Source organism: Artibeus jamaicensis, unplaced genomic scaffold (genome assembly GCF_021234435.1).
Source record: "Artibeus jamaicensis isolate MK-2021 breed Jamaican fruit bat unplaced genomic scaffold, CSHL_Jam_final contig_466, whole genome shotgun sequence".
NCBI lineage: Eukaryota > Metazoa > Chordata > Mammalia > Chiroptera > Phyllostomidae > Artibeus > Artibeus jamaicensis.
The window spans coordinates 13,363,419-13,378,788 of record NW_026521844.1 but is presented as its reverse complement, the minus strand read 5'-3'; the positions used below and the strand labels follow the sequence as shown (position 1 = coordinate 13,378,788).

The window sequence follows — 15,370 nt, the reverse complement described above, 5'->3', positions numbered from 1 at the left end:
GTTGCTTCTCTTACGCTTTGTGACCGGCAATTGAACTGGGCAGCCTAGGTCTGTGCCCTGACTGGGAATCAGACCTGCAACCTAAGGGACAATTCTCCAACCAAGGGGCTCATTTCATTTTTTGTTTCATGCTGTGACCGCTGACCAAACTCACTGTTCTTGGCAAGCATATCAAAGATTTCTAGTTGACGATCATCTGTGTACCTTAAAATGTAGTCATAAATATTTTTGTTAGGAAGGCATGAAAACTAGAGATAAATATCAAACTGGCGATGGTATCGATTACAAAAATTAACTTATTGCCAGACGACTGGGAGGCATGGCCCCCATCCTGCTACTGCTTTCTTTGTCCCCCTGTCTTGTCAATTACTAGGACCTGTTATACTATTTTAAAAAGTATAGTTACCAGAGTCTGCAGCAGAGAATAATCTGTGCAGAATTGTTGGGTCGTCTGTTCTGCTCTGACTCAAATTTAATTTCCTGTAAGTAAATTACCCTGTCATAAATTCTGTTACGTTCTTTCTACTCTGCTTCACTTGTCGGTCTTAAGATACGTTCTTGTTTCAGTGGTCATTACAGCTTTGCTACATCGTCAGACAATTTTGAAATCAGAAGATTTCTGAAGACAATTCCCAATAAATAGATCGGGGGATCCTGTCACTTGAAAGAGACTAATTCTATACAACTGACATAAAATTTTGAGAGAAAAATGTCTGGTACTCCTTCCCTTCGTGAGCCCGATGCCTGCAGCACCTCACAGAAAGGAAGGTTACCTAACTGGGGCCAAGACCACAAGAGATAGCGTAGCAATGGCGATGCCAGAAGGTAGGAGAGGAGGGAGAGAAAGTGGGATAAAGGAACCAGGAAACAAAGGCCCTGGCAATAGGGGGGAAAAGGGGGGTAGGAAAAAGGAGAACCTTTAAACAAAAGACAATGAAACTAAACAAGAAAAAAATGGTACAGAATACTTTATTTGGTTGTATTTAATCAAGCAAGTTTTGGGTATTTCCTTGTGGTCCTCCTACCCCATCTCCCTCTTCCCCCATTTTCTTATGATGCTGATCAATTGCCGTATTCCGTTTCCCATCTTTCTTCCCGTCTAAGTATCCAGGCCTTTCTCTTCTTAAATATATGACCCTCCGTACTTGTCACTGAAGAACAAAAAGCTTTCCATGTATTAGGAAAATTTAGGAACTGATGATGCTCGCAGCAACTAGCAGCACTGCACATTTCGACGTGTTCAGTTGGCCTGGAGCATCGTCAGTCAGTCCTCCCACTCTGGGGGAGGGGCTCTCTCTCCCGGAAACCAAGACAGTTCAAAGAGGCCCGTGTTAGAGGTCTGCAGGTGTACGAATGGGAAACACCATATAGGCAGTGAAAAAACATCTTTTCAAGTTGTTGGACTTTCTCCTTCACGGTCTTAAAAAAAGCAACTAGAAATCTTTCCTTGAATAAACGTTAGCACACATACTCAACAATAATCGGGACATGATATTTATCTTTGTAATATTTCTCAAAAATATTACTTCAAGGCAAAGTTACCTCGGATATGTTGAGGACAGTCACTCAATCTGTAAATTACCTCCAGTGCACATTTTCTTTTCTCATTCCTTAAAAAAAATGTTTGTTTGCCAGGTGCAAACACTGACAGCACATGAAGATGCCAGTCTCTACGTACATTTTTAAAGGTAGAATATAAGAAATATGATACACTAATACAAAGTTTTACAAATTAATACAAGTAAAATATATAAATTACAGTGAAATGAAGATTGTGGTTTTTGTCTTGAAGTGGTTCTCTTAACAGTCATATTGCTGTAAAGAAAATGAAATATGCATAAGGTTACGATCTGGCTGAACAAACAACGGTGTCATTTCAGTCTTTTAAACTCCTGTTTTACGAAAACATAAAGCAGGCTGAGCTCGACTTCAGCAGAGCTTTGGCCAACAATACTGAGAGCTGAGACAATGCTCCCCAAATGTTTCCTAAACAAACCAGACAGACCCGTTGTCCTCTCTGAGCAAAAGCTGCAGAAAGGGGCCATGGAAACTGTAGCTTACCAAAGCTGAGTTGGCTTTGAGCGTAGTTGGCTTTGAGCGTGTTTGGGGCAGGTTTTTAATCTCGGGGATTTCAGAGATAATGCCCTGGGACTTGCACGCGGGAGTGGGCTCAGTGTGGGTAACCTTTCCAATTAAATGCTACCGAGTTACAAACTTGACTCATCTATGCTAAAAACCCTGCCCTTTGAAAGTCACTTTTGTCTGGTAACAAAGGTAACTAGATCTGCTGTGCAGTGTTTGAAAAGAAGCCTACTGTGATTCAGATGGGAAACCCAGTGGGACTATTTGCTCCCTCCCAGGAGAGAGTGTCACTCTGCTAAACCACTACAGTAACTTTGGTCATTGACATACTATGCCTGTTCCCAAAATGTACGAGAGCTGAAGTCCAGCGGGGCCTTGCCAAATTTAAACTTGCCTTAGATGAAGCTCCAGGCTAAAAGTAGGTTAAACTGTAGGAATCCTGAGAGAATTATTCCCTGCCTCTCCCAAACCCTGTTGCCAGGAAACAACTCCATGTTAAAGGTTTCCCACTCTTTTGTTTTCTTGGGAATTTGGAGAACTCCCAAAGAAATTATTAACCTTGCTGTATTTGCCTGATAAAGAAAACTAGATTTTCATTTTAATTTTCCCTCAAAAATTATAGAACGTTTCCTTTCATTTACAGCAAAGTTTTTTAATGGTAACAATGGGCTTCTAGTGTTCACTGGGTTTTGTCTTATTTTAAAAGTTATGAGACCTTGAACCAGAAAATTAAATGGTTAGGAAAATATCAATTAAATAAATTTCTGGTTACCTAATCCTGTTTTATAGAATAAGACATAAAACAACACCCCCCCCCAAACTAGACCACCGCTGAACTTCCATCAATTCAATAATATATGATTTCTAAGGGGGTTATAGAAACAAGGTCTTTTCCCACTACTAACAAATACATATTTCTCTCCAAAATCATATCACCAGGAAACAAGTGCTTCCTGGTTTTCTTTCACAGTGAAAGGCTATGGAAAGGCTACTAGAGATTTTCTATGCTTAGCTGTTTGGGCTTTTGTGACTCCTTATTAGGAAAGAATTATTAAAAGAAAAAACAGAACAGTGAGTATTGATTGCATACAGGTTAAGAGCAGGTGCTGTGACATAAAATGACCCAGGGTTTAAAGCCTGGTACTTCCTGCCTGACTAGGTGATTTTAGACATATTGCCTAACCTCTGAGTCACAGTCTCCTCTGAAATATGGGTTTAGCACAATGCCTGGTGCAATGAATGTTGGCTATTATTTGTCAAAATCAGTGGGGAACATGAGAGAAGCAAGAGAGGACATTTCTTTGTGTCTGCATCCAGAGCAGAGGTAGTAAAAGGGGCAGTGGGTTAGCTCCTGAAGGGGGCACTTTATCCATGGGTGGCATTTTCCTGTATTCACACAGCCAACTACACAGAACCAAGGTAACTCCGTGACTGTGACATTCATGGAAACTTATTATTAAGAGCAAAACTGAGTGCTGTAAATGCTTTGCCACAAAGACAATATAGGAATAAATGCAGAACAATATTTGATTTTGCCTTTTTCTCTATGGTGAAAACAATGGAGCATCATGGTAACTGAATCTAGGAGGGACGTGCTACGACCGTTTCACACAGGCTCTTACCTGATGGTGAGTGCAGCAGTAGCCACAGATGCCTCCAAGCATTCCGTTTATTACTTGGACGAGACACAAGATGAATTCAATTCCACCAAATGCCAAGAGGATAGAAAACAGAGAGATATTCCATTCCACAGCATGCTGGGGTTCAATGCACTGAGACCACGTGGCTTTATCTAGAAGGTATCTGTGGATAAGAATGGAAACTTCTGACACACAACCACATCTGAGGACATGTCTCAAAAGCTACTTTGTGTGTCATTCATTGGCCTATCTCAGATTCTTCGAATCCATGTCATTCCACAAAATGACAATTTAGCCCAGATTTTGTTGCAGTGATAAATATATTGAGTACTTAGTGTGAGTGAGACATTGAGCCAGGGCTGGGGATACAATAGTGAACACAGTTTAAGAGAGCAGACAGCGGGCAATCTCAATGCAACAAGTACACTAATCCAGTAAACCACGTGTGGAAGAAACACAGAGGAAAGTCACCCAAGGCAGGCCAGGGAGAACCTACTTATGTAGCTTTTCCGTAAGCCTGAGCTTCACGAAGGTAGAAACTAGACTTTTTATTATTGCATATCCGGCCTCTAGACCAGGAGTGTAAAACTCATTTTCACTGGGGGCCACATCAGCCTTGTGGTTGCCTTCAAAGGGCCAAATGTAATTTTAGGACTGGGTAACTGTAAGTGCTCCTTTTTAAAAAAAATATATTTTATTGATTATGTCATTACAGTTCTATTTCCCCCTTCGTTCCCCTCCACCCTGCACACTCCCTCCCCCACTGTTCCCCCCTTTAGTTTATGACCACCTGTCTCAAGTTCTTTAGATTCTATATTTCCCATACTATTCTTGCCCTCCACGCTATCTATTTTCTACCTACCATCTATGCTACTTATTTTCTGTACCTTCTCCCCCCTTCTCCTTCTCCCACTCCCCTGTTGCTAACCCTCCACATGATCTTCATTTCTATGGTTCTGCTCCTAATCTAGCTGTTCTCTTAGTTTGCTTTTGTTTTAGGTGTGGTTGTTACTAACTGTGAGTTTGCTGTCCTTTCACTGTTCATCTTTTTTATCTTCTTTTTCTTAGGTAAGTCCCTTTAATGTTTCATATAATAAGAGCTTGGTGATGATGAACTCCTTGAATTTGACCTTATCTGAGAAGCACTTTATCTGTCCTTCCATTCTAAATGAAAGTTTTGCTGGATAGAGCAATCTTGGATGTAGGTCTTTGGATTTCATGACTTGGAATACTTCTTTCCAGCCCCTTCTTGCCTGTAAGGTCTCTTTTGAGAAATCTGCTGACAGTCTGATGGGAACTCCTTTGTAGGTGACTGTCCCCTTATCTCTTGCTGTTTCTGGGATTCTCTCCTTCATTTTAATCTTGGCTAATATAATTATGATGTGCCTTGGTGTGTTCCTTCTTGGGTCCAACTTCTTTGGGACTCTCTGAGCTTCCTGGATTTCCTGGAAGTCTATTTCCTTTGCCAGATTGGGGAAGTTCTCCTTTATTATTTGTTCAAATAAGTTTTCCACTGGTGGCTGTTCCTCTTCCCCTTCTGGTACCCCTATAATTCAGATGTTGGAACATTTAAAGATGTCTTGGAGGTTCCTAAGCCTCTCCTCATTTTTTTAAATTCTTGTTTCTTCATCCTTTTCTGTTTGGTCATTTTTTCCCTCTTTCTGGTCCACTCCTTTGATTTGAGTCCCAGTTTCCTTTCCATTACTGTTGGTTCCCTGTGCATTTCCATTCATTTCAGTTAGTTTCGCCTTCATATGTTCCTCTAATTTGTGACTATAATCAACCAGTTCTGTGAGCATCCTGATCACCAGTGTTTTGAACTGTGCATCTGAAAGTTTGGCTATTTCTTCATTGCTTAGATTTATTGGCTCTGGGGCTCTGAGTTGTTCTTTAGCCATGTTTTGATCTGTTCCTGCCTGTTAGGTATGAGGAGCGGAGCCTTAGGTGTTCACCAGGGGGGGGCCACCCAGGTCGCTGATTTGTGATGCTGTATGTGGGGGCGGGGTCAGAGAGGGACAAAGGCGGTCCCCTCTGCCGCTTCCTGCCACTGGGGCCTGTGCGATCCGTCTCACCGCTTCACTCCTTCACCAGTTTATTTGCACTCAACTGTGTGACTTTGGTCAGCCCTCAGTGAGTCCACTGCCTTGTACCCTCAGTGGGTCCGCCTGCTACTCCACACTTGGGATCTGCCTACAGCTGCCGGTGTGCCTGGGTTGCGCATCCCGTCGGTCGGGTGGATCTTTCCTGCTGGACCCTGCTCTGCTGCTGGCTCTGCCCCTCTTACTGGTTTGGCTGAAAGGTTGGTTGTTGTCAGACTTCTGTGTAGTTCAATTTTCTGTGGTTTGGTTGTGTTTTTGTTGCTAAAACTTTGTTGTTTTTAAACCTGGTTGTGTGAGAAGGTACAGTGCTTCCACCTACACCTCCATCTTGGCGGAAGTCCCCTAAGTGCTCCTTAAGAGTTAAGCAAGAGCTCGGCACTGCCACCAGGTAGAAACAAGATGCCAGGCTGGATAAAACAAGGTGGAGGGCCGGATTCAGCCTGAGGGCCTTGTGTTTGCCACCTGTGCTCTAGACACATAGTAGGTTATCAACACATTTTTAAAGTAATTAAATGTTATATAACAATCCAAAGTCACTATGAGAAATGTTAGGAAATAATGTTAAGGTCGTATCTGAATGAATATGTGTATCTTAAGAGATTTTCCAACTAACTGGATATTCATACAGTCTGAAAAATTCTCTCATTTCTTGCCTTTAATTTTGACCTTTGCTATATCATAGAGTACTTTAATACTTAATGAACTAAGATTTAATACTGTGGGGAAATCTAGGATTGACTCAATTCCACAAAGAGGTCTGGTATGATTTGTTCCTTATCACTTCTTCCTACTACAGCAAGATAAAGGGGCTGGGAATTAGAGACCTAACTTGGGAATGGCTCACTGAGGCAATCAGAAATTCCATTTGTTTATTACAAAAAAGTATGTCCTTCTGGCCCTGCTTTTTTGCATGTCACTGAAACAAAAACCTGTAATCAGAACACAATGTAAAAAAATTCTCTGGGCCCACTTGGCCATTGAGCAACCAATCATTGGCTTGTGACCACTAGCTATTCCCCTGGTTGCAATTCCTGGAGGTGGTGAAGCAGAAGATTTCCTATAGGAGCTGAAGGGAATCATGGGTGGGAGTGGAATCAAACAGCCATAGAAAAACATTTAGTGATAGCTCTCACCTCTCCTTGCATTCCAGCCATGTTAGTCATAACTTTATTTTTTGGAGATGGGTTTCTGCAGTAGTTTTGTATGTCTGTGCATGCATGAGTAACCTATTTCTACTAGTACATTCAGTAAGTACTGAGCATAAAAAATCATAATTTTTGAACACTAAAATTTTATACTCCTGTAAGTGCTAATTTTCCTTCAAAGGCTAAGGTTGGGCTATATTCATTGTAAGCTAGGAGATGATATTAACAGCTAATGGTGGCAGTGCTCACAGTGTGTCCGCTCTGTGACATAGTTTACCTGTGGTATTTCATTAATAACTGCCAGTGGTTTTACTTTACAAATGAAGAAACTGAAACGCAGACAACTCAGTTCACCTTTTCCTGCCAACTTAGGGACTAAATGCAGAGCTGGGATCAGACTTAGGTTTGCCTAATTCCATACTTGACCTTATGACCTTACTCTATGCAATACAATTCATGGGGGACAGTCTTCATAATATGAAGGCAGTTAACATTCATTATTCATGTTATTTTTACTCTGTTCTCTCACCAGATATTCCTGCCAGCATTCTAAACCTTTCAAAATTCAAAAAGATGTCATTCATTTGTTATAATATATAATAAATAACAGTTTCTATCAGCTGTTTCTGTTCTTTTCTCAATAACAGAGAAGAAATGTCAACATAAAACAATGGAACATTTTAAATTATCCTGATGTTAAAATTGTGAAGAAGACCTGTCTTATGTAGCCTGATCACTTTAGGTAAGGGTGCAACTTACAGTTATTATGTTATATGTGGGTGTGTGTGTGTTGGGGTTTTCTATGATCTCCTTAGGTTTTGGTTAAGTTCACATAGTTTCCATCCATGTCAGGATTCCATAATATTGTTTAATAAAATCAGTCAATTGTTTTGAAATAGTGTACATACCATACATAAACACAAACTCTACAGCCAGACCGCTGGGGTTCAAATCCTGAATGCATGTCCCAGCAATGTGACTTTGGGAAATTACTTCATCCCCCTGTGTCTGTGTTTCCTCATCTTTAAAATGAGAGCGATCGTGACAGTCACCTTGTAGGGTTATCATGAAGACCGAATCAGTGTATTTGTTAAAGAGTCTTAGAGCTTCTCCAGGTCAGGGACTGAGCACCAGTCCTCAGCACCCTAACCCATGCCTGAGTCAGTGCCAGCAAACCTGGCTGAGTGGATGGATGAATGCATGAATGGTGCCTTTTTCGTGTGATGAGTTTGCCAATATACACATGTGGAGGGTAAGAATGTGTGGTCTGTTAAGGAACGATTACTCACTGTCCTTCAGTGTCCAAAAAGGTATAGTTCCACTGGTGGTTGGAATCGAGACACACTGGTCCTGCAGCCAAGCCCAGGGCTGCCACGATGACGCAGTAGCCAGAGCCCACGATCCCGATGAGAGCCGCCAGCACAGAAGACAGCATCTAAAGGGAGCGAAAACATGGAGAATGAGCGACGATGTCCCAGCGACGATGGGGAAACCATCCTCACCAGCAGAGCGGAAGGACCCACCGCGCATCTCTTGCCGCAGTCCTCACTGCCGCAGCAGCCGCAGCAGTCTTCCTGTTCCAGCCCGATGAAGACGAATGCCGGCAGGAATATCTGGTGAGAAAAACAGCAAGTCGGAGTCATCGTCCTTCCCCAAGCTCATAAGGATCAGGTTAAGGGTCTTTGGTGAAACATATTTCTTTCTGGCATTGTTGACTGGCTTTGGGTTAAATTGATCAAGTATCTCAAATAATGTGAAATGGTGAAGAGGGAAAAAACTCTTTAATGTAGTATCTTCTTGTTTTCATGTAATGTGTCAAATCATTCTTTAGGGTGAGGGTGTGGTTTGGGAGGGCTAAAATAATAACCTTTGAATGTGGTTATTCCACCAGAGCTCCTGACACAGTCCCAGCTGCAAACGCTGTTTTGGAACTATTAAACTTTGCCTTTAAATCTGTTTTTCATTGTAAAACATAGAAGATACCCACAATCTTTAAAAGAATAACTGAATTTTTTTGTGTGTGAAAATGGATCAATGAAAGCACTGTATAATAAAAGTGTGCTGCTTTTTTCCAGGCAGGATTGTATGCTTTTAGCTCTATGATAAAGCTTTTTAAATAAAGTAAGTATGAAATACTTTGAGATCAAAAGAAGCTTTAACAAGTGCACTATTAAGGACAAATGACTGCATTAACGTGATAGCAATGTTTAAATTCAAAGCAGATTTATCAAACCGTAATTAGTGGATCAAAGTTTAAATGTTTTAACACCATTTATTTGACTAAGGAAACTATTTTGTCCAGTGCTAGCAATTCCATAAAACTTCTTTTTAAAATTCTCAATCCCAGCATTTTAAAGTCGCAAACTCGAGTTTGTACACATTCTTTCCATGCTGTGGTTAAAGCTAATATTTTCAGCTCCAAAACTGGCAGACAAATTCCTCTCACTTCAATTAAAAATAAACCTTGGAAAAAACAACACATTCCACTACTTAGCTTCAGACACACACAGACCCGCTGTGCACGGTAGGGTTTTTCCTAAGCACCACACCCCGGGATTACAGAAAGGAGAAAATTTACAAATCTTTCTAAGTAGCTATGCACTCACAATTCATATTTTTTTCTATCACAGATGCCTGAGATCAAACAGCAGGGATTTTAGATCCCAAATTCTGTTAATGTAGACAGAAAACCAGCCCTACTTCTCCCAGCTCCCCAGAGCAAAAATGTTCCACGACTGCCGGCTTTAGGACTACAAACTCGTCACTCAAATCTGATTTAGAAGCTACTACCTATTTCTAGTTGTAACCTAAGAAAGTTTAGCAAAAAGGTGGTTCTTTTCGTCGAAAGAGGATTTTGAAAAACAACATCCAGTAAAACTAGTACATTATACTTATCTCAACTTTTGTATAATTTACTTTCAAGAGAAGAATCAACAAAAATCACTGGATTTGGAATTTTGCATTATAGAAAACTTCCCATGAAAACACAAGAAAGCATCATATTTAACAGGAGAGAATTTTTAAGGTTGTAATAATTTTAAATGACTTACCAGCAAGCCCCCTCCTAGGATGCCGGAAAAGAACCACACGAACTTGCTGAGGTGGTTTTCAGAGGCGTACTTTATTTCCCCATTGGGAAAGTAAAGCAAAATGTTAGCTACAATGCAGAGAACGGCGAGCCCCAGCAGAGAACATCCGATGCATCGTGCACACTTGCCGTAGCACATGGTGTCAGGGAGTCTGGGGATTTATTTCTTCCCCCTTCACTTGGCAGCTCAGTGATGGTCCAAATCAAAAGAGAGTGTGTCTGTCGGCACAGAAGGCAAAAGCTAATTTTCAGCCCATTCCCACAACCTCTTAAATACTCTGAGTTCTTAGTCACTGGGTGGATGAGATACTCTGTTTTCATTGGTCCTGACTGCAGGCTCCAGTAGGGGTTGGGAGAGGAATGTCCCGCCCTTCAAATGAAATCCTGGGAGAAGTGAAACCAGGGGCAGGACATGAGAAACAGTCATAGGCAAGAGAGAAAATGATTAATCCTCAACAAGGATTAACTCTGCAACTTCTTTCAGGGTAAAGAGTCAACAGGAAAGTCTGTTACCATTTAGCAGAAACTGTCAAGTATAAGTGTTCACACCGTGACTACCCTGCTTAAGGTTTTAAAAGACAGTAGGCTGTGATCCTGCTTTATGCAGCTGTCCGGACAGCTTTCAGTCTGAGAGCTCTGGGTGCACTTCCACCACTGCACTGATGTAATTGGAGACCCTGGGGCCAGTCTCCTGAGCTCTGAATTTCCTTGTCTGTTAATGGCAAGGTGTCCAAGCCATCGCCCACGGATCTGAGGAAGCTGCTGGGAAAACTACACAGCAGCCTTCTTTCTTCTGCCATACAGCGTGCTCTGCAGGCTGTGGCCACTGTCCAGCCTTCTTGGACAGCTGCCTCCAAGACAAATCCCACACCAGATAAAGATGGGATCAGTCAACACAAAGAGGTCAGGCAACTTTTTACTCCTCGGTATGTCTGTCAGGCAAAGCGATACCAAGGAGGGCCAATAAAGGTCTAGAGTATGGAGGAAGGGTAGAAAGAAGAGGAAGAAAAAAGGGAAAGGAATGGAAAAGGACTTGGCAAGCTGAGTGGGGACACAAGGTTGAGAGAACCTGGAATGAGCGGGAGAGTTACAGTCATTGATAAGAAGGCAGAGTGAACTGTGGTCTCCTCAGTCAGACTGTGAGATGAGGTGTCACAGTCTCGCATGTAAAGGCAGAGAAAGGGTGTCAGACAGACCAGCTTTCTCATGTGGTTATCTGGCGGGAGGAGTCAGACTCCGAATCTGTTCAGCTCTTGAGTAGCAGGTTATGCCAGCCTGCTGGGTGGCCTACTGGGGCCAGGGACGTAAGTTCCTTGTCACCAGGGCAGAATACAAAAAACAGAAAAGATGCCAGAAGCAAAGATGATAAGTTTTCAGTTCAGAAAAGTAAAGGGCACAGGGTTGGTGAACCCAGAAGCTAAGGCCCGAGTCTGAAGAATCTGGTCCTAAACTAGAGGGCAGAACACATACTAAATGTGAGGAGCCAGCTGGGGGGAGTGACATGGAGTCCAGATTAGGAGGAGGACCCAAGAGGACGTGTGACCTGAACATACTTGCAAGGGTGATGTCATGATCTAGACTGGCTGGAGGACACAGACAAATGGAAACTGAGTGCAGGCGGGTAAACTGGGCACCACCCGCCCGCTCAGGTGTAGTGAGGCAGACCCACACCAGTGCACTGCTCCGTCACCACCATGCATCTGACAACAGGGAACAGATGCCATCTGTCCTAGCCGGAAGTTCCGCTGGAGGCAGGATTCCACAGGTGTCAGGTCCTGGGGTGGCAGTAGAGGTGAGTGACTGGGTCCTTTGCTTAGGCATCCTCATTCTAACTCTACTGATCTGGCCCACCTGAAGCCAGATCCTTTGATGATTCAGCCCCCCGGGTACTTAACCCCCTTCCTGCTTCTCTCTACCACCCTTGCTATCAGCAGAGGAGGGAGAAGAGAAGGGGAGGCTTGAAAAGAGAAAGTTGGAAGAAAGAGCCCATGTCTGCTGTCTTCCCGCTGTGTGGATTGGCCCAGTTGCGTTCCCGGGACTCTCTTTCTGATTCTGTAAGACAAGGGGCAGGACTAGATCAGTGGTTCTTAGGTTGTCGAGAATCTTGTAATGATATGGACCTTCTCCCCAGGAAAAGAAATGTACATATATGCAAACACACACACTTTTCATTCCATCCCTAGGGGTTCACGGGCTTCCTGAGGCCTAATATTGGCTCCTTTGGCACGTTTCTCAAAGTGCGGCCTGACAGGAGAGCACTTGCATCACAGATGCAGGTTCCTGGTCTCATCCTTGACACAGATGAGTGGGGATCTCATATGTTTGCTAGATTTGAGGATCACCGACCTGGTCCACAGCACAGGGAGGTATCACTTGTACTAGATGTTCTCTGAAGCCACTCATCACTTACGGCTCCTCTGCTCTAGCCAGGCATACAACCCATGCACAGGTTGTGGGGGACACATTGCAATTCAATGCAAGGCACTTTCAAGCTTGATCTGAATTTTCTTGTAATAGAAAGGTCCCTGCCCTTTGCCCACCATTCTGTTGTTCCATGTGGCCCTTTCTGCTTTTACCCCTCAGCTGGTCAACTAAAACAGGGTCTTTCTGGTTTGGGCTCCAGGTTTAAAACCAGATACAGTTTTCTGGAAAATTTCTTTAACTACTTGGCTCTGGTCCTAGCTAGGCTTTGCCCAACAGATCACCATGGAGTTTCTCCTGTCTGTGAACTCTCAGCTTCCCACGTAGAGCTGCCATTTCCACTAACACTTTCTGTTCATTCACCAACCCCCACTTCAGATCCATCCCCGAATGCTGCCTCCCTATCTTTGTTCAGAGTCTTATTTTTTCCTGAAGCTTCACACTGCAGGAATATCCTTAATCATCAGCTCAGAGAGGTCCTCTCCAAGGTCCCTGTCTAACGATGCTATGCAGCCCATCTAGTTACTCTTTATCACATCACCCTGTTCTAATATCATTCCAGAATTTATCATCCCTGAAATTATTCTGTGTCTTCATTTATTTCCTAGTGTCTGCCTTTACCCACTCCCCTCTGAGTGCAGGTCACTTTCTGCTTTGTCCACCATTATTTTCCTGGTACCTGAAACAATGCCTAGCACATAGTAGGTGCTCAGTAAATATTTGCTGAATAGCTGAGTGAATAAATGAGTCGGGGATTTTTTTAAGCCTGTTCTTACTAGGCTGATGTTCCAGTCTCTCCACCCTCAGTTCTTTTATTCCTCTCTCTGAGATCACCATTTCAGTAAAGGCCCTCTTAGCCATTCACACCATTGCTCCCAGGTCTGCCACTCCCTGGCTGTTTGGTTTGGGGCAAGTTATAAACCATTCTGTACCTCAGTTCCTAGCACTCATTTATTCACCAATACTTAGTGAGTTCCCACTATATTTTCTAAGTGTTAGGGAAACAGGCAAAACAAACACATATCCCTGACTTTAAGGAGAGCCCATTCTAGCAGGAAGAGAGTGACAAATAAAAAGTACTAATAAATACTTTTTAAGTACCAATAAATACTTTTTAAGTACCAATAAATAAAGGTCCATTGTGTAGTAGGTGGTGAGAAGTGCAAGAAAGGGGAGTAAGCAAGGGAGGGAGAGAGCTTCGTGACTAGCAACCTACCTCACAGGGTTGTGATGTGTGAAGTGAGTCAAGGTGTGCAAAGCCTGAAGCACCTGGCATTTAGCAATCACGCAATAATGTTACTTATTATCACTTACTATTTCCATCAACCCAGTCTCCCAGGTAAGATGTCTCTACTCCATTTATAAGTCATTATATCTACTTCTCTGGGATCCCACTGCTCCAATATGCATCGGATCCTTTTATTATCTTTTGTGACTAATTTTTAAATACTGGAGTTTCTCCACAGTTGTACTAAAGGCTCACTTTTATCTTTCTCGTTCCCTCTGAATCAGCCTCGATCCATGAATGCCTTTGGAAAGAGTGGCTTTTATTTCATTACAGAACTGGACCCTGGTTCTCAACCGCATGTGTTAGATTCGCTGTCTCACTGCCGGAAGGGCCCCAGACCTTTCCTTCCTGCCCCAGACTGCCCCCGCCCCAGCTACGCTCCCCTGACTGAACTCATCTGTTTTTCCATGACACCTACCAGCGCACCCCTGCCTGCCTCCAAAATCTGCCTATAACTCCCACTTTGTCTTTGAACACACCCCCATCCAGCACCAACCAGACCATGGTGCCCTGATGTGTACCCTCATCAGCCACCAACTGCGCTAAGTTCCCAGAGAGCAGGTTATCTTCGAGGGCACAATAGCTAGCATAGTGTCAGGTATTTAGCTGGCTCTGAATAAATATTTGCTAAATCTTATTCAAATAAATAGGGGGGTTGAATATGTTCATTTCTTAGGTTATTTGCTTTCAAGCAAAACTAAAATGTCTTATGAAAAGTTAGGCAAGATTGACATTTCAATTTGAAAATTTTCAGTTTTGTCTGTCACTCACATGAGCAGCTGGTTTGTGGTTCTTATGGTTAGCTTTTCTATCATGTGGTTTCAAGAATAATTCCAGGGGAGATTCATTTTATTATTATCAAGTGCTGTATAAACATAGGTTTTAAAGTTGGAAGAAGCCTCAATAGAGTGAATGGTTCAATTCCTACTCCTTCACGGAATCTTTATGGCTATTTTGTAGTTAAGCACACAGGGTTAAAAGAGCATCCCCTACATCATGTAGCCAGTGAGCAGTGGCAGTGAGTTACCTTTAAGAACAAATGTCTGTGGTTCTATGTGGTTGTGGGATTCTAAAAGGAGGATCTCAGCTCAGATCAACTTCCTGATTGCTTTCTTTCACAAGTATTTTGTCTTCCTCTTTGGGAAAACATTAGTTTCTCACTTATTTGAACATGAACAATAGAGTGATTCACACATATTAGCTGTACTCATTAGAACTTTTTTTGATTAAAAGCAACGGAAGCCAGTTTCAGCACCTTAGTCAAAGGGGCATTAATTTTGAACACCATGGGTGAGGATTCAGATGGGACTCATGGATGAGAGGAGCCATGGCGTCCTCCTCACTCTCTATCTTGCACCTTTGACTTCTCGCCATAACTTCATTCTTCTTAATGCAGACTTGTTTTCTCTCTTTCACAGTCTACACAGAAGAATATGGCTACTGATAAGTCCCAAGTCTACCATTTTCTCTGTTCAAGAAAGGTCCATCCCAACCCCAAATGCTGAGGGGAGGGAGTTGGCACTGGGCAAAACTGTGCCCACTCCTGTCGGGGGATCGGGGCGGGCAAGATAAACGCCACTGCCAGGGCCATCTCTGCACCTAAGAAG

General features: G+C 42.8%; 1 protein-coding gene across 1 annotated transcript; it reads right to left on the bottom strand.

The window, feature by feature from the left end:
• Nucleotides 1-953: 953 nt before the first annotated feature.
• On the bottom strand, nt 954-10,324 carry TM4SF1 (transmembrane 4 L six family member 1). The gene is made up of 5 exons (XM_053667268.1): nt 10,017-10,324; nt 8,490-8,579; nt 8,256-8,401; nt 3,705-3,885; nt 954-1,815 (listed from the first exon to the last, which is right to left on the bottom strand). Exons 1-5 carry the CDS (start codon nt 10,191-10,193, stop codon nt 1,801-1,803), a joined length of 609 nt encoding a protein of 202 aa, XP_053523243.1. The 5' UTR covers nt 10,194-10,324; the 3' UTR covers nt 954-1,800.
• Between the last annotated feature and the right edge of the window lie 5,046 nt (nt 10,325-15,370).

Coding starts and splice junctions, on each gene's coding strand:
- TM4SF1 (XM_053667268.1), bottom strand. CDS start 10,193: ATGTGCTACGGCAAGTGTGCACGATGCATCGGATGTTCTCTGCTGGGG. Junction 8,580..10,016: donor TCCTAGGAGGGGGCTTGCTG/GTAAGTCATTTA, acceptor TTTTCTCACCAG/ATATTCCTGCCGGCATTCGT. Junction 3,886..8,255: donor TTTTTGGACACTGAAGGACA/GTGAGTAATCGT, acceptor TCTTATCCACAG/ATACCTTCTAGATAAAGCCA.